Genomic DNA, 17,760 nt, shown 5'->3' on the forward strand with positions numbered 1-17,760 from the left:
TGGATTGTTGTTGGAGCTGTTCAGCAGCTTTAGATTTCTCCTTCAGACCAGTGAAGAGTGCAACACTTCAGGTGGGGTGAGTTTGTTTGGTTCCAGTAACGAGCATAGCTGAGGTGTGCATCAGTAGTACTCTGACCTCACCAGGATGGTCTTCAGAGGAATGGGAAACATCCACCTGATTGCTGTCTATTTAGGAACGTGTGGCAGACCCATGCAGAAACAATGCCACGGCTGCAGCGTGAGTAATGTGACAACGCTGAAGTCAGAACTGTTCTGACAGCCCCTAGTGAACAGGGAAGTGTGTGGGATGGTACTGGAAAAACACTTAAATGGTGTAGTACAGCTGATGATTTTTAGATAGGGGAGCCTGAAAAGAGGAGTTCTTGGCCTGTAATTCTGTGTTTGAGTTCTCACGTTCGTGAATGGTTCCAATGGGCTGTGAACACCTTTGGTACACAATGCAAGAGAGAAAGAAAGCAGGCCTGCTGTCTGGGCTCTTCCACCTTAGCTGGGGCAGTTAGTCCTGCATGAATCACTGCCTGGCATATGCAGTGTGGACCCCTCATGCTGCAAGAGGACCCAAAATCCCATGAATTGGGATGCCCTTAATTTTATCCACCCTGCTGGCTGAAGGAGGAGCTGCCTCACCACAGGCTGTAGGCAAGGTGGGGTGATGGATGTGTTGAGATGTTGTCATACCTAGGCTGAAGCCCTCCATACAGAATTAGGAAAAACCTGTCTTTGCAGCTCAAGAACTTGTACTAGCCAGTCTGGTGTCCAAGCAGTGCCTGTGAGTGCCCTGTAATACATTGCATACAAGTAAGCTATTTCAGGAAGTATAATGAAGCAAGTCTACAGTCTTGCAGAATGGAGGGAAGCAGAGGGTGTATTGTATCCACGGTCCTCCAAAGAAGTTTCAGACCTGGTGATCAGGTGGCTGTGAATGTGAGCTGATGTTGGTTAATATGCCTCGACTCTAATTTCCTCAAGTATTGCTGCTCCTTCTCTGGAATGGAATGTCTCTGCACCTTTTGGATTAGTTTTCATGCCCATTGCAGTGGGGGTTAACTCCAACTTCATTACAGATAGACACAAGCAGTTAACCAAAAAGTGACTCGGTGTCCTGGGTGCAGGGCGTCAGTGCCTCTAGTGTGGGTGCTGACTGGCTGCAGGGTGCAATTAACCTGCAGCTCCTTCTGTGCAAAACAGGAGCTGTGTGTGGTGCTGGTGTGCTGCTGGAGGTAACAGGACCATCCTGCTGAGAACAAGGAAATTGGTGATGAGGAGCCACTGCACCAAAGGGCTTAGCAGCCCATCTGGTTGGAGCTGTGGTTGCCTGAAGTGGAGAGCTGCCCAGGATGCTTAGCTACACAGCAGGGACACAGCTTTTGCTTGTCCAGGCCCAGCAGAGACAGGGCAGGATGAACAGAGCAGTTGTGTTGGCAGCCAGAGATGGATCTGTCCCTAGTCCTCTTTGGCTTTCCTTTATCCAGCTGGATAGATGTTTCCAAACACTATTTAACAGTGTGTGTCCACAGGGACTGGCAGAAGGGTTAATGCCCTTGCTCTGTCTTTCTCCATTGCATTTGGGGAGGTAATAGGGGGCACTCCTCAGCCACCCTTTCGGTGGTGCTGGCCTCAGCCCTGCTCTCTTACTGTTTGGAGGTGAAGGCTCCTTTTGGATCTCTGTGGGAGCAGCAGTCCCTGTTGGGGAGGCCCCAACTTGGACCCTCAGCACTGTGCAGAGCCTGGCAAGGGGAAAGGGACATAAAACCAGACCTTGGCTCTCCTCCCTCCCCAACTGGAGCAGCTGAGGGGCTGCCAAGTTCTGTGCAGCAGGGAGAAGAAAGACTCTGTTGATGGGAGCTGTGTGGCTGTGAACTGCTGGGCTGGGAGCCAGGCACGTCAGCACCTGATGGGCCAGCTTGAGGAAGGGCTTCTCGCTCCATGCCTTCTCCAGCTGAGCTTTATGAAGCCAGTGTAGTGAGGTGTCCCTGCTGCTCCACTAGCCTGTGTTTCTGGGCTGACTGAGCGGGGCTCTCACCTGCATTAGACATCATTTTGGCACCAGTGTGCTGAAGGGGTTTTTCCCCAGAATCCCAGTTCCTGCACTGCTGCCCTGGCCCATACTGCCTGGGGTCCTTCCTGCTTGCCTCTCCTCAGGGAACAGCCCTGAGGACCTGGATCCATCCTTGTCCAGCTGTGCAGACTGCAAACAAGCAGCCTCTAGTTGTGTGCTGGCTGTGTTCAGGCTGTTTGGATGGCTCCCAGCAATAGGTGCAGGACTATGCTGTGGGGGTAATCCCTGGCTGCTGGACTGTTCTCACCTCTCACAGTAGATCTCTACCTCTTCTTCAGGCAGGCTAGAGCATCTCAATCTTCCCTCCAGGAGCTGCTGGCCCTTGTGGAGCCTTTCTGGGGAGGTGCTTGCTGGGGAAGACTTTGCCCTTCCCATCAAACAGATGCCTGGCTATGGTATTTCAGAGGTGGTTTTGATCTTGCCTTTCTTCTAGCACAACCTCTCCTGCAGTTCTACAAACAGGTGAGATTACTCAGGTATCTGGAAGATCCCAAGGGTCCCAGAATGGGGAGCACTGGGACAGGTCTGTGCCTGGAGGATGTCCCTCTGAGAGGTGCCACCCAGTCAGTGTGGCCTTGGTCCTAGGCCACCACCCATGAGAGGTTTGTCGTTGCCCTACTGGCCTGAGCTCTGATGAAAGTGCAGCACAGGGTGGGGGCGAGTAGGTGGCACTTCAGGTTTGGGATCAAGGTTGCTTTTTAAGTCCTGGGGACACTAGCTGGTCTGGGATGAAATTGGAGTGGGCTGGCTGGGGTCTCTTCCCCTGCCTGCTCAGTCCTGTGCACCCAGGAGGGATAATACCGAGAAGCTGCCTCTCTAACCCTGGCTGAGACAGCCCCAGCAGTGCTGCTGCTTCTGGCTGGGATGCTCTATGCCATGCTCTGTCCTTGGCAGGATTGCCAAGGCACAGCACAGGATCCCAATACCCTGTGTGGTTGCAGATTGGAGGAGGTGGTGCTGCCATGGGCACTCTCTCAGGGACCTGCCATTTGCATCTGTGTAACAGGCTGTAACACAATCACCATTGGTCCCCTCATGTGAGGGAGAGCTGAGAGGCTCGTGCTGAGCCTGGGCCAAGAGATGCCTTTGGCAGACGCAGCTGCCTAGTGCGATGGGAGGAGCGTGGGCCCTCCAGCAAGGCTGCTCTGGGCCACAGCATGTGGGAGCTGGAGCTACAACCATCACCAGGAAAGGCAGCACTGCCTATGTGCTGTGGCTTGGGCTTGCTGGGAGCAGCTGCTGGTGCAGGACAGCTCCATCCTTTTCTCTCTGGAATCACACAGCTTCAGTGCCCTCGAGATAGCATGTTAATGAATCCCTGAGGTCTTGCTGGCTATTGAGTGTGTTTCCCAGCTTGTGAGGGAGAAGGAGGGAGGTCTCTGAGCAGGTGATGCTGTGAGACTGAATCATGGGCAGCAATACACTTGCATGTGCTCACTTGTGGTTGAAGAAATAGGGAAGCCCCTTCAGCTGAGGAGGTTTTCTGCAGGGCTCAAGGCTCAGGAGAGTGTTAGAGAAGAAGGGATTAAAACCTTTTGGTTTAGGCAGAGCCCTGGATGAGGATGCAGCAGACAGAGAGGAAAGAAAGGTGAGCCAGAGATGCCTCTGGAGTGAGATGCTGGAAAACAGGATGATTGGGGCAGGAGACTGTCCTTCTTGGCCAGGCTTGTCATCAGCTCATTGCCAGCACTGCTGGGGGTGCCAGGTATGAAGCAGGTGCCTGATGCTGCATGCAGTGACACATCACTGCTGGGAGGTGACAGTGCCAAGCCATGGCTGTCCTGGGTGCTAGTGGAGAGAGGAAGAGCCCAATGCTCCCAGCAGTGCCAGGGTCTATGGGTGGGTCAGAGGGGAACTGTACAGGGGAAGGCTGCTTCTGCCCATCTTCATGCTGGGTCTTGCAGGCAAACCCAGGTGAGTTACAGGTGCTGGACTCTGCACATAGGAGCTGTCTGGATGGCTGTGCAAATCAGCAGTGCTAATTTACCCCAACAACCAGGAGCCAACACCTTGCTGCAGTTAGCTTCTCCTCTCTTTGAATTGCAAGGACCAGTCCTGCACATGTGAACCTCCTTTAACTGGGTGCTGAGTGTTGGAAAGCTCCAGCCCTGAAGAGCTGCCTCTGCCTGGTCCCATGGACCTGCTGGCCTCCCCTAGCATAATGATGGTTCAGGTGATGGCTGCACAAAGTTCACTCTTCTTCCACTGTGGCACAGGGAGTTGGTTTCTAGGGGGAACATGGAGGGGAAGCTTTGCTGGAGAGGATGAGTTCTACTTTTGTCATAGATGGGTGGGCTGCATTTCCAAGCCTTAGGTAATTTTTTGCAGTAGTGTTGCAGGTCCTCAGGCTTTCTGTCATTTTTGAAGGCTTGAAAGCTGGACAACATCAACTCTGCTTTGCCAGAGCTGTACAGGCATGAGCCTTGCTGTGTGTCCTCTCCACCTGCTTCTGGCTCATGGCTCTTAGAGCCAAGGTGTTGATCACAGGCTCATAGCAGCAGTCATGGGTGTGAGCAGCTCTCATTTTCAGCTTTATTTCCTTAATTCCACCCCTACCCACACTTTCCAGGAGCTCTCTCAGCCTGCAGCACAGTCTGTCTTCTCAGTTCCCAAGAACCTTCCTTTGCAGCCCGTTACTGCGCTGTGGGTTGAGATCATTTTATCAGGCCATTCAGCTCATGCTGTAGCAGCAAGGAGCCTGCTCACCATTTTATCAGCCACAAATGCAAGCCTTCCTTTTGTCATCTAGATAACTGATTTAATAAAATGGCACTGGACCAGGAAATGATGGCTGGGGGTCTAGGTACCCTCCTGGTTGTTGTCTCCCCATTATGACTTGGCTTACTGGCAGACCTCAAAATACAGCTGTCAGTGCGTATAGTTATTAATCTATCATGAGCCTTATTAATTCTTTATAATACATACTTTTCATTAAAACCCTATGTCATCTTTGATGGCAGTAGAGAAGGCAAAGTGTGCTCTGTAGATGCTCCTACCAGCCAGACCTTCCTTTGTCCAAGAATTTCCCTGCAAAGTCCATGCTGGGTAAGACAGCAACTGGGATGCCCTTAGCTGTGCTTCATGTCCCCAGCAGCAGGCTGAGTTCCTCTGCCCTTTCTCTGCCCATTGCTTTGTCACTTTGGATTGCACTGGTCTCCAACCAGCTGATTATGTGTTAAACATTAACACATGCATTTAGCAGAGGCCACGATTATGTCATGGAAATTTATTTGTGAATTACCTGGGCCTGTCTGAATGTGGCTGGTTTGGAAAGCTGCAGCCTCTCCTTGTGCTGCTTCTGTGCCAAATTCCCTCCCCTCTGTGACAGCACATGAGATGGGGACACTCCTGGTGTTCACATTTGATTGAAAGGAGGCAGCAGCTGGATAGTACCTGCCTGCCCTGCCTGTTTCTTTCAGCTATTTCTATGGCGTGGATGAGGCAATGCCTGGCTGGAGAGCTCAGGATGAGTTTATCGGGGTTCATGGCCATCACAGCTCTAACCATCTCTGAAATTCAGGTTTATTCAGCAATCATCTCAGACACTCAAGAGCAGCAAGCTGGTTGTGTGCTCCTGGCTCTGGAGAGGCAGCGTGGGCAGAACTGGAGCTGGCCTCATTCCAGGTTTCTGCAGCACTGGCACAAGGAAATACACTGTGATGTCCAGTGGTGATGCATGAGATAGAAAAGATTCCTTTCTCTCTCAGGTAGGCTTCACTGAGGGGGCTGCTGGAGAGAAAGAAAAACCTTTGAATACGCAAAGGCTATTTAAGCTTGTTTCTTGAAGGGGCAGAATTAAAGACGTAAACTCCACTCAGTTTATTATTTTTGAGAGGCTATTTTCATAGTACCTAGGTAGTGGCACCAGATTCCTTAGTGACTGCTGTCTCAGGGAGCAGGTTGGGTAAAATGTTGAGAGGCATTGTGAAATACTTCCCTGATCTCCCACTCAAACCAGCTGGGGTGCTAGCAGGCACCACTTTGTTCTGTGCTTTCTGTTTCACAGTGCAGTAACCTACTGAGAGCTGGGACATCTGCTCCTGCAGAGCATCTCAAGGCTCAGCAAACCTTGCTCCCTGCCACCAGCTTTAGCTTCCTAAGCACCCTGGAAGGTGGCATCCCTCTCCCCTTTGGTGGGGTCTGCATCTGGCACTGGATGGATGATACACATATGAAGCAGTGTGCTGTGAAGAGGAGGCACTGTCTGCCCAGGTAAAACAATCGCTGACTGGAGGCAAATCCCACTGGACTCTGCTTGCAGACAGACTCTTGGCTGCCCGAGGACCTGCAGGCATGGCATCTTTTGTCATGCTTGCTGTGGGTGTAAGCTTACCTTGCAGACTGCTCTGGGATGCTACTGGAGAGTCAGCCATGATATTCATGATCCCGGGACAGAGAGCAAACGACAGAGGTGTGTGGGAGCAGAAGTGTCCCCCAGCACCCAGTCTCATGCATGACTGTCCTGGATGTACAACTGAAATGTGTGCTGACCAGCCCAGGTGGTTCTAACCTGTCAGTGTTGGGTCTGGAAAAGATCTGGGATAATCCTGCCTGAATGATTACTGTGATGCTGTAGCAGAAAGGACCAAGGCAGCTCTTTGAGGGAGAGAATAGATAAAAGGCAGATTTAATCCTTGTGTCAAAGTATTAGGGATTCATTGTGGGACTGTGCATCTCAAAAAGGATTCAGGAAAATCAGAGAGGCTGTGTGGAGCAGAAAATGCAAAAATGGCTTGAAGGTGGGAGGAAAAGCCTAGCAGTAAGAGAATTAAGCAACTCAGTGTATTTAGGTTATCAGAAAGATGGATGAGGGGGGTTTGCTTGCAGCATATGCATAGTGTCACTAAGAGAAATGCCAGGCTCTGAAAGGCTCTTTAATCAAGCAGAAGGCAGTCTGCAAGCTGCAGCCAGACACGGGGATGTGGGACGCTCTTTTGAATACAAGAGTGAGGAACTCCTCAAACAGATCCAGGAAGACAGAAGTCTCCAAGGCTTGATTTGCAGACAAGCTTACCTCCTGTCTTGGATAATATGCCTGAACCACACATAGTGCATAGGAATTAAGGCAAGGAGATGACCTGCGGCGCGGCAGGCTGGCCAGCTGCTCGTGCTCACTCAGCCACATGTCAGGTGCAACCATTGGAGCATTTCCATCTCCATGAGGAAGACCCTGGGAAACCTAGTCTGGTTGGGCAGAGTGCACAGGGAGCCATTCAGGCAGGCTCCCAGGGTTTACCTGCACCTGTAGTGGTAAGTGTGGCTCTTTGGTCTTGGAAACCTCTGTAGGGTGGCAGAATTTTTCATCCCAGTGTAGCTTGTCTTAGCTTGTTTGGTGTGGGTCTGCTGCTGATACTGTTTAACATTTCTGTTCTTAGAGCAGTCAAAGCACCAGAAATTAAAAATGGTATCCACAGACTGATCAACCTCAGAGTTCAGAGCCTGTACTTAAGAGTCATATGTAATGAGCGTGTGAGATGGAACAAGTTTGGCCAGAGATAAAGCCAAAATGCAGTCTGGGCTGTGACATGCTTGTATTTCCCAAGCCTGTGCATCAGCAGAGATAATCTCTATCTAGCCATTACTGGAAAGAGATCTTTGCTCTGGTCTTTAGTGGTATTTAGTTAATAATAAAACACTACATTAATTAGTATCAGGTCTGATTTGATGACATGTAATTTTGGTGCAAGGATTACACTATGAGTATTAGAATGAGAATTTTTATAGGGCAGAGAGTCAAAATGAGATTAGCAGTCTTGCTATGGAGGGAGCCCAGAAGCTGACATTTGGCAACTGATGCAAATAGTTGCAGCACAATTTTATTTATTGATGGAGAAAAAACCCTGCAGCTGTTACTTGCTTTGTGTCACCCCAGATACTGTGCAGCTCAGCTGCCATGAAAGAAAAAGGCAAGCAGGCAGCATTTCAGTGGGAACACCCTGTGGTGCTCAGCACCACGCATGAAGTGCATTTACAAAGCAATTCTGGCACACCCCTGCTGAGCTTTTTCCAGAGGAAGAGAAGGAGGATGCTTTGCTGACAGTCACCCCTATATACCCAAGCCCTATGGGGGATGTGAGCAGCTGAATCAGTTCTTGGCTCCACACACAACTTTGCCCCAGGTATGCTGTGAGTACTGAGGGCACTGAGGTATGTCTAGTTGAACATGAGCATCCCAAGCTCCATGCAAGGTTGATGCAGGGACACAGAGCATAGCATTCTTCAGTGCCCGCTCCAGTCCTAACTCCTCCTGTGTTACTGTGCCCTCTACCAGAGCCTTTTTCTCCCAGCTTGTGGCTAGCATTGTTGTGGGAAATGTTCTGTACAAATGCAGGCAGCCATAGTCTCTACAGGTTGGCTGCAGGAGGGTTTTGTTGAGCAGGATGGGGCTGCAGCTCTTTGCTTTTCATTTGGTCAGTTTGGCTTTGAAAAGCTCCAGAGCATTCTGGAAAGCAGCATGTCAATGTGATAGGATTTAATCAGATTTAATTATTCCCTTGCCGTTGATCTCCTAGCAACATCCAGCTTGACATTTGTCTGCAAATGAAATGTGTAAGCTAAGTAGGAACATGTTCAGACTAAAGTCCTGCTACTCAAACTGAATCATGCCACTAATCATTGCCTTAATTCGTCTCATGGCTGTTAGACAGCTGTTGGGGGCTGGTCCCTGATTTCCATAGATGTACAGCACTTGCCTCCTGAATTTTTTTTTTAATTTTTTTTTTCCAGACTGGCAAGAAGTGTGACTTCATCCTGGGCTCTTTCCAGTGCACTGACACCTGATAACAGCAGGTAGAGTTTCCTGAGTGACAAATGTGGGCTCAGGAGCAAGCCCCAGCCTTGTCGGTCTCTGACTTCATGCTTATCTCATCATCAAAATCAGATCAGCTGCTGTGCCTGCAGACCGCCAGGTTTAAACTCTGAGCATACAAGCATTAGAGTTGGGGTGGCTCAGGTGAGGTTTGAGGATGCTCAGAGCAGACATGGCATGGTGGCAGCAGGTGTCACAGGCAACTCTGTCACCGAGGTGTGTGTGGGGGTTGAGGCAGGGAGAAAAGACCTGGCTTACATAGTGGAAGGATGAAAAGGCAGAGAGAGGAGCAGACCTAAAGCAAGTGTTGGTAGAGCAAAACTGGTCCAGATGCTATGTGGTGCAGGAGTCAGTGAGGTTATTGGAGGGAATGAGCTCAGCAGGTGAGCTGAGGCAGTGGAGGCTGTTCAGCTAGCTGCTGTGAAGCTGGAGGGAAGGGAGCTGCTTTGGCTGGGTGAAAGCAGCCAGCATCCTGAGTGGGTCAGCCCTGTGGGAGCTGGTGGCAGCATGGGTAGTTGTGGGAGGGCAGACCTGCAGAAGGATGGGGTTGTGTGGATGAGGTTGTGGCTCCTTTTCATGCATCTCCTCGGGGAGTTATTGGTGCCAGTGATACCTGGGTGCTGGTATGAATCTGTCTTTTGTGCTGCAACTGGAAGTTGTTGGCATCCAGAAAGCCCAGTGGGATGTTAGTGTGGCATGTGTCTCCCTCATGTCACTGCAGAGGAGTGTGGCAGCTGTGTCAGGCCTGCTGTCTGGGTGCCACACTTGCAGCCAGCTTGTATTGACTTCACTCATGCCGAACACACAGTGGGGTTTCTGGCTGTGAAAGTGGGGCTGTGAGAACACTTGCCAGCTCTCCCTGCAACCTGTGTGGGCTCTGCCTTCCACCAAATGCCAAGGAACCGGCTAAGGCAGTACTCAGGCAGCCCTGTGCCATCTGAGGCAGTGTCTGCCGGTCAACATCGGCACCTGGGTTTGCCTGCTGTGGGAGCTGCCACCATGCTGGTCATGATCCTGCTTGATTTCCCTTAAACTCATGTGCCTTTTTGTTTTCCTTGTGTTATCAGTGGTTCATGGAGGGTGGAAACAGGACATCATTGAGCTCAATTGCTGTCCTGAAGACACAGGTTTATTCTTCACACTCTTTCTGTTCAAGTGACTTTTCCTCCCTTTGCCTAATAGTTTCCTTCTTTATAATTCCCTCCTTGTACTTGTATTTCTCACTTGCTCTGTGCTTGATGAGCTTTAGGACACCTAGCAAGGCTGTGGGGCCAGTGGCAAGGAGGCAATGCTGTGTAAAGGGTGAGGTGCATCCTTGCCCCACCACTGCAGTGTTCATGGGGCAGCCATGCAGTGAGGTGGAGATTGTGATGTAGCAGGAACTGCATGGAAGCAAAGCTGACTGTGTCACTGGCTGTGTGGTGTGAGCTGTGCTGTGCAGTGGGAATGTAGCTAATGGAGTCTGTGCAGCCCAGTGTGGTCCTTGCAGCCTTGTGTGGCCCAGTGGTAGAGGCTGCACAACACTGGGCACCCCAGGGAGGTTGTGTAGTGGCTTAACAGGACCTTTTTGGTATACAATGGTGTAAAGATCTGCAGAAGTTGGAGGACAGTGTGAAGGCAGTGATTTGGGGTAGTGTCTGGGTGCAAAACTTGTCTGTATGACATGGCTTGGTGCAATGACTGGAAGAGTTGAATAGGTGCAGCAGTTGAAGGGAGATGCAGTACCACTCCAATGCTCCGGCTCTTCTTGATCCTGCTCCTCTTCCTTCTGCTGACTGCTTTCCCACTTACTGTGACCACTGTATGTTTGTTGGGCTGAGTATAACTTTGTGTGTTTTATATTGGCCATTGGTATTGGTTTGGCTGTTTCATTAAATGTTTTAATTCAACCTCTTCCTTCCTTTCCCCAATTCTCCGTCCTTGCTCGGGAGGGGTCATTGGATGACAGAGTAACTGCTGTAGCATAGCTCCAGCTAAGGGCTAAATGTAGAACATTTAGACCCAGAACAGAGACAGTGTGGAGCTTGACAGGTGGTGTAGTACTCGGCAGGCTCCTTCAGTGCCATGCCTGGAGGGAATGGTGTAGTGGAATGCTTGAAGGCACTGCAATGATTTGCAGGTGTTGCTGAGGGACTTGGAAGTGGTGCAGTGATTTGATGGAGAAGCAATGCCAGGGAGTGACTGGGGAAGTGCAGAGAAGTACCCTGCAGCCACTGGCAGGTGGTGTGCGTCTGTGTGCGTGGTGCAGTGATAGAAGAGGGCAGTGTGATGTACTAGTGGAGGACAGCGGCATAGTGCAACGATGGGAGCAGTGAATCACTAGGAGCCGCGCAGCCCATTGCGATACATCACTGGAGCAGCGCAGCGCAGGGAGCCGCACAGCCTACTGCAGGGATCGGAGCAGCGCCGTGCAGTGATTAGGGGCGGTGAGAGGGCTCCACGCATGCGCGCCGCCGCCCTGCTGCAGCGCCCCTCCGGCGGCGACCCCCTGCCGCCCGCCTTCCATTGGCTGCGGGCGCCTCCCGCGATAGGCTGCGGGCGCGGCCCCCAGCACCGCCCCATTGGCCGGTGGCGGCCGCTATGCGGGCGGGTCGGCGGCGCGGTGACCCGCCCCGGCGCTCCATTGGCGGCCGCGGTGCCCCTCAGCTCCGCGGCGGCCGGTCCCGCTGCGCCGCGCCCGGCATGGCGGCGCCCGCAGCCCCGCGCCCGGGGGCCGCAGCCGGCGGCCGAGCGCCCTGGGCCGGCGGCGGCCGGGTGAGAATGAGCAGAGAGTGCGGGGAGGGGAAACGGGTGTGATAGGGCCGTCTTGGCCCCGGTGGTCGCTGCCGTTTCGGCGAGCGCGGTCTGGGGGGCGCCGGGCTGAGGGAGGGCAGTGGAACCCAGCAAGGCGGGGGCGAGCGGTGGGATGCCTGGCTCGCGACCGACAGCCAGCCCGGCGGTGGCGAGGCCGTGGCGGTGCCCGTTAGAATTCAGATTTCAGGCGGCCGTTACCAGCTGTCAGCCAGCGGCAAGCTTTCGTCCTGCTCGGGCCGGGCTGTTCCAGCGCCGTACCCGCCTTCAAGGCATCGCATCCCCGCGGCGCGGCGTGCCCGCTGTCCGTGGAACGCCACCCTCCGGGAGCCCCATGGTGTTCTGGGTTTGCTCTGCGGCGCGTCTGGGCTTGCCTGTGCTGGGGAGGACCGTGGTGCTCGCCGGGCCTCGCCGGCAGTGGCGGCTCTGGGGCTGATTGTTTGAAATGGGCTGAGGCGTAAGCGCCAACGGGGAGTTGGGTTGCTGCCTGTTACAGCGTGGCAGTGTTGTCCTGCTTCTCTGGAGTGTCACTGATCTTGGCGACAAAACTAGACAGCTGCCGAGGGTCGTAGTTCTTACTTCACTGATGCGGTTTGAGTGACCGGAGTGCTTTACCATGTGGAGAGCAGGGGTTACTGTGTGTTAGCGTGGGTATGAGATTGCATGTTTAGGAAGGAAGACTGTCAGAGAAGGTGGCTCCAACCTCAGTCTGTTTCTCATCCTCAGGACGTGTAGAGGAGCAGATTTAATGTGAAGATGGGACTGTTGGTGTTTATGCGTAACCTGCTGCTAGCACTCTGCCTCTTTCTGGTACTGGGATTTCTGTACTATTCTGCTTGGAAGTTGCACCTTCTCAGATGGGAGGACTCAAGTAAGTAGGAGCACCGTGTAATTGTTTCTGGGCTCAAGTAGTTGTAGTAGTATTGAACTGGTTCTGACTTAGCAGTATTAGAGGGATGTGATTAAGCCGAATCAAATGCTGGAGCAAAAGCTTAAGGGGTTGAATTTGTGATTACCTAATGCTCTTTATGGCTTTACTTTTATTACTGGGTACAAAAGCAGATTCATGCTCTGGAAATCTAGCATTAGAGACTTCAGTTCTTAGAATATTCTGCGTTAGTTTGTGATTCCTAATTGTCAAACTAAAGAGTTTGTGTGCTGAGGCTTTTGCTCTCTGAATCTTTATATACACTTTTAAATATCTAAGACAAATTGTTTTTATTTTCTTTCTGGTAGATTTTAATTTCTTTCTATAATCATATGCTGGTTATCTCATCCTCTTACTTTGTCCTTCAGAAATCTTCATCTTCCATTTATCTTCTATGTTATTCTCTGCCAACTGTCTCTCACCTGAAAGGATGTCTCAACCTTTTTACGTCCAAAGAGACATCCTGACCTCATTGGATGCAGTCTGAGGATTGTACTGTGCAGTAATGCTGTAGGAGGTTTTGGTTGCAATGAGATACAAATTATGGTGAGATTTGATTACTCAGTTTCTGCTCTTATTTTTTGCTGGTGTTGATCAATTGCGTGCTTGCATGTGAGAATTGTTAACTGAAATACAAAAACAGGAAAACAATTCCCTTCTCTCCCCCTTCCTCCCAAAATGCAAGCCAGCCTTCTGTGCAGATGTTCCATGGGCTGTTTTAGATGTCTCACAGTGACCATTGCTCCTTGGATCAATGACTAAGAAACACTGATCCAGAAGGATTGTTTTTCTGTCCAACAGAAAGCCGTCAGTCAAATTCCATCTTTGCTGTATTGCATTTCTTTGCATGCTGTTGAAGGTCTCTACTGAAGTCCTTACTAAACTTAATAATTTTCTACCTCTCTGTGCTCTGCGTTTAATGTTACATCTTCTGAGAAGTTTTGCGTGATAATGGATGGTGACTTGGATATGACATTTGGGCTGATGGAGTGACTTAGATGGAAGGACTGTTAAGGTGTCCTGTACTGGAACAGGTATTTTAAGACTGAGTTTGTAAAAGGAGTTCCGTAGTGTCTTTCTGAGCAGGGACTTCAGGTTTGTACTTCAGAGAGGTAGTCAAAAATCTTGATTGTGACATTCTGAAAGATAGCACTTTGGTCATTGAGATAGAAAAAATCCTTTATGCATGCAAGTACTGAATGTAGTTCACAGTTTTACCATATCTGCTACCACATGATGATCTGTTGTGAAATTATACCCCCTGCCATCCTTTACTTCCTTCATACCACCAGAAATTGTTCTGGGACTTCCCAAGACCTGCAGAAAAACCCTTCAGGCCACAACTACTATGTGAACTTTGTTAAATGTGGAGGAGAAGCTTTGTGCATATGTGCCATATGCCAAGGTATTGGTGTGGGTTCTAAATTTCTTCAGGTTTCATCTCTTTGGACTTTGTGCTCCATTTGTTATTTTACTCCATGTCAGTCCCTGGGAGTTTGTGGTAACTGTGCCTTGCAATGCAGTGTAGCAAATTTTTAAGCAAACACTGCAGATTTTTATAAATGGAACACTTTTGCCTGGGTAGATGACTTCAAGTTGCAGCCTAGTTAGAGAAATTTCTGCTGAGTGTACTGGTACCCCAGGATGCTTTGACAGGAGCGCTGTAAGGTAATGTCACAGCCTTTTTGTTAGGTGTGCACTTCTTTTCTTCTGACCTTGTCTGTAAGATGTGTCCTTTCTTTGTTCTTGGAGGTTGCAATGCTGGCATGAAGCTTCTTCAACATGTGCAATGCAATGATGCTAGTTTGAAGATTTAGCTTATTGATCTTTATCAGCTGCCACAGTTGATAGAGGCTGTACCCTTTTTTTTTTTTTTTTTTTTCTAGACACATTTTCGGATTGTGTCTTAAATATCAGATGAAGCTTCTTGAATTGTTAGTGTAAATAGCAGTCCAGTGTAAGAGGGCATTACTTTTGATAAACAGTTAAAGTGGTACCAGGTTTAATTGGTCTTCAAAGTTTTTTATGTTTTTTATCATGTAATCTTACATGTGAGAAACTTTTGCAGATTTTAAATACAAATGTATTTAAATGTATCAAATATAATTTAAATGTATAAAATGTATAAAATATATTAAAATGTGTTCCCCTATTGGGAAACTTGATATGAAGAGTTAATGTTAAGCTTCTATAAATAAGTGTTTGGAAGTTAACAAATGACAGAATAGAAGTTGCTCATTTAACCACGATTAGGCTTCCTTGAGCATGTGTAATATGATACAGTGCATAATGATGCAATTACACTTTCTGGTTTCTGAAGGAGAGCTTTGCTTACTTCAGTGCACAAGACATGGTGCTTGATAGCTGCTCGTGGTTTTATTTCCTGAAATGTGATTCAGTGTGTGACCTTGCAGATTCCTTTAAGATTGATGTGATAATGCTGATGTCACCCGAGGCAAAGGTTAGATGTGTTAGTTTTGGGGTGCTTAATAATCTAAGATTATTGATTTTTCTATGTAAGTTACCTTCTTATTATTTTCTCTCTTCTTGTGACCAGTGTCTTTATTTTGTATGACAGTGGCTCCCTAGCTTCAATAATCATGTTCATTTTGTCTCTGTTCTGGTATTTCTGCTAGAGGAGGCACGAAACTAAGATAATCCTGACATCTAACACCCTTGCAGTCTCTTCAGAGAGTGCTAATGTTTGTATTTAATACCGGACACAAAAAAAAATTGCCTTAGAGTATAGTGAAAAATACTTGATCTGCTTACTGCTTGTGTAGTTTGTTCACTCGATTTTGAAAATGCTTGCGTATGTTTGTTGATGATTTTGAATGGTAATTCTGTAAGGAATCTAGTTACCGAGATTTCAGTGTTTGTGGATTTAGCTGCTAAAGAAGATGAACAGCTAAACTGGTTTGTTTTATCTGTACTTTGGACACCTCAAAGAAAGGAGGTTGAACTTCTGAACAGACTGTGAAAGATAAATATCAATGTTTCTCTTACCATCTCCATTTAACTTTAATTGTGATGCCTTAATGAGTTCTAAGATTGTTCTCCTTGCTGTGTGACGGTACACCTTGCCAAAATACAAAGGAGAATAGGAGAGAATTAATTCTCTAGGGCTTATCTTTTTTTGTGGTAAGAATAGATTGAATTCTGCTAATATGAACTAATTAAGGTTGAATTAAGTTCAAGTGCCTCTTCCGTTCAAGACAAACCTCTAGTGACTGCTACTCCTTGTTTTTTTTAGTGAATATCATGGCTGGCTAATCTTCCCCAAGCCTTATTTCATGTTGATGGCAATATATATTGTTAGTTCTCAGAGCAGCAGCAAAGTGCAAAAATTCAGTAACACAGTGTGACTGCAGGAGGGCCTTTGTGTTCCGGTGGTGGTCGGGAATAGATGAGCAGTGTTTAGGAGGGAGGTAAGCTTTCCAGCTTTCTGTAATGCAGCTTCAATCTCTGACAGTGTCATGATGTATGTTCTTCCCAGACAGGCACTAATGACAGATGCTGCAGCCCTCTGATGGAGTGTTGAGTTGCATGGAGGTGTGCTAAGCACGTAGAACTGATAATGTGATGTGGGAGACAAGCAAGGAAATCCTAGAAAGACCTTGCAGCAGCAAGTTATTTTCAACTCTAATTCTGGACACACAGCCAAAGAAATAATCGTAACTGTTCATTGTGTTTCTGGACACTGAGTTCTTAAGGAATTCTTACACAGCAGTAATAGGAGCAGGTTTTGAAGGTCTGAGACTTCACTGCAGCTTCTTTCCTAACAACTCCATGTTCTATCCCTTCCATCTTCCCTTCCATGCATTTGGCTTTGAGGAGGAAGGAAGATGTTATCTGTATGAGTATGAAAAAGCACATGGGAAGGTGCCCAGTTTTCTTTGAAAAGTATGATGAAAGATGGTGTCTTGCTGACAGTGCTGCTCACATTTGCTTTTTCAGCTTGGAGGAATACATTTTTACCCATAACTGAAGGACTGAATATGTTAAAATTTAATAATGGTGTTTATTACTTATCTTGGTACATGTATAGCTGATTTTGCAACTTAACAATTAATGTGTTTGTAAGGAAGGAACAGTTCCATTTAAAAATGTCCTGGCTATGGAAATACTGGACTCATTCCTCCAAAGCAGATTGCATTTTTTTTTTCCTTCTCAAAGTATTGAAGTATGCTTGGGACAAGGACAGTGTGACACTCTTTTCCTGTTCTCTATTGTATTTCTGTCTACATTAGCATTGAATTAATTTTAAGAAACATATACACTACTGTAGGTACTTTTGCCAAAACTAATTTAATGCAATTTGTAGCTATAGATTTTGAGCTTGTCAGCTTGAATATGGCTTTTGAAACATCTCCACGTATATTCTGTTGATGTCTCCATAAAGAAATCGAGTCACTACTCTGTCATCTGTTGCTCCTTGCTATTTTCAACTCTTAATTCTGGAAAGGCAGCCAAAGAATAAAGCCCTGGGAAGAGATTTTCTGAAGGTATTTCAAGACCCTTTTTTTTTTTTTTTTTTTTTGTCTGTTTCTATGGGAACTGAGGAGACATAAACAGGCAAAACTGACTCACTTCTGGTTGCAGGTTTTTAGGCTGCTTGCATTTCCATGGAAACCAGTCTCTCAGCAAAAAATGCTAAATTAATGAAAAGCAATCAAACCTGTATTTTTAATATAAATACTGATTTCTCTCTTTCAAAGTGGAGTGGTATTTTTGGCAATTCTTGTACTAGGGATTAAATATGTACTGAAGAAATCCATCTTTTTTTTTTTTTTGAAGGGTTTGGAAGATGCATGCTCCCTGTCATGTGGCTAAGGCCTTATGGTATGTGTGATGGTATGTAGTGTGGGCACAGCTGTTGGATCTTGAGTTACTAGAGATGTCATTGTTCCTTGTTAAAGGAGTAGACACGCTTGCATACACTGCCATCTCACTTTTTCCTATTCAGTTGTTTAATAAAGAATATGAAAAGATGTTCAATTGGTGTATAAGCAACTAGGCCACAAACTTTTGTCCCCTTTGTTGAGAGGCATGTAACAGTTTCATTTTCAGAGCCTCATCTCTGGGAGGTGCTGTCCTACTTGCCTTTGTCAGAAGAAGGAAACGCAAGAGTGCTCCTATACAAAATAACATCTC

General features: G+C 48.0%; 1 protein-coding gene across 1 annotated transcript in view; it reads left to right on the forward strand.

The window, feature by feature from the left end:
- The first annotated feature begins 8,854 nt into the window (after positions 1-8,854).
- The window catches only part of ST3GAL3 (ST3 beta-galactoside alpha-2,3-sialyltransferase 3), a 184,116-nt gene continuing 175,210 nt past the window's right edge, over positions 8,855-17,760 (forward strand). The window contains exons 1-2 of the mRNA XM_054384658.1: positions 8,855-8,869; positions 12,405-12,549. Of these exons, the coding sequence (XP_054240633.1) occupies positions 12,435-12,549 (115 nt within the window). The 5' untranslated portion in view covers positions 8,855-8,869; positions 12,405-12,434. The remainder of the gene's footprint in view (positions 8,870-12,404; positions 12,550-17,760) is intronic.

This window comes from Indicator indicator, chromosome 10 (genome assembly GCF_027791375.1).
Source record: "Indicator indicator isolate 239-I01 chromosome 10, UM_Iind_1.1, whole genome shotgun sequence".
NCBI lineage: Eukaryota > Metazoa > Chordata > Aves > Piciformes > Indicatoridae > Indicator > Indicator indicator.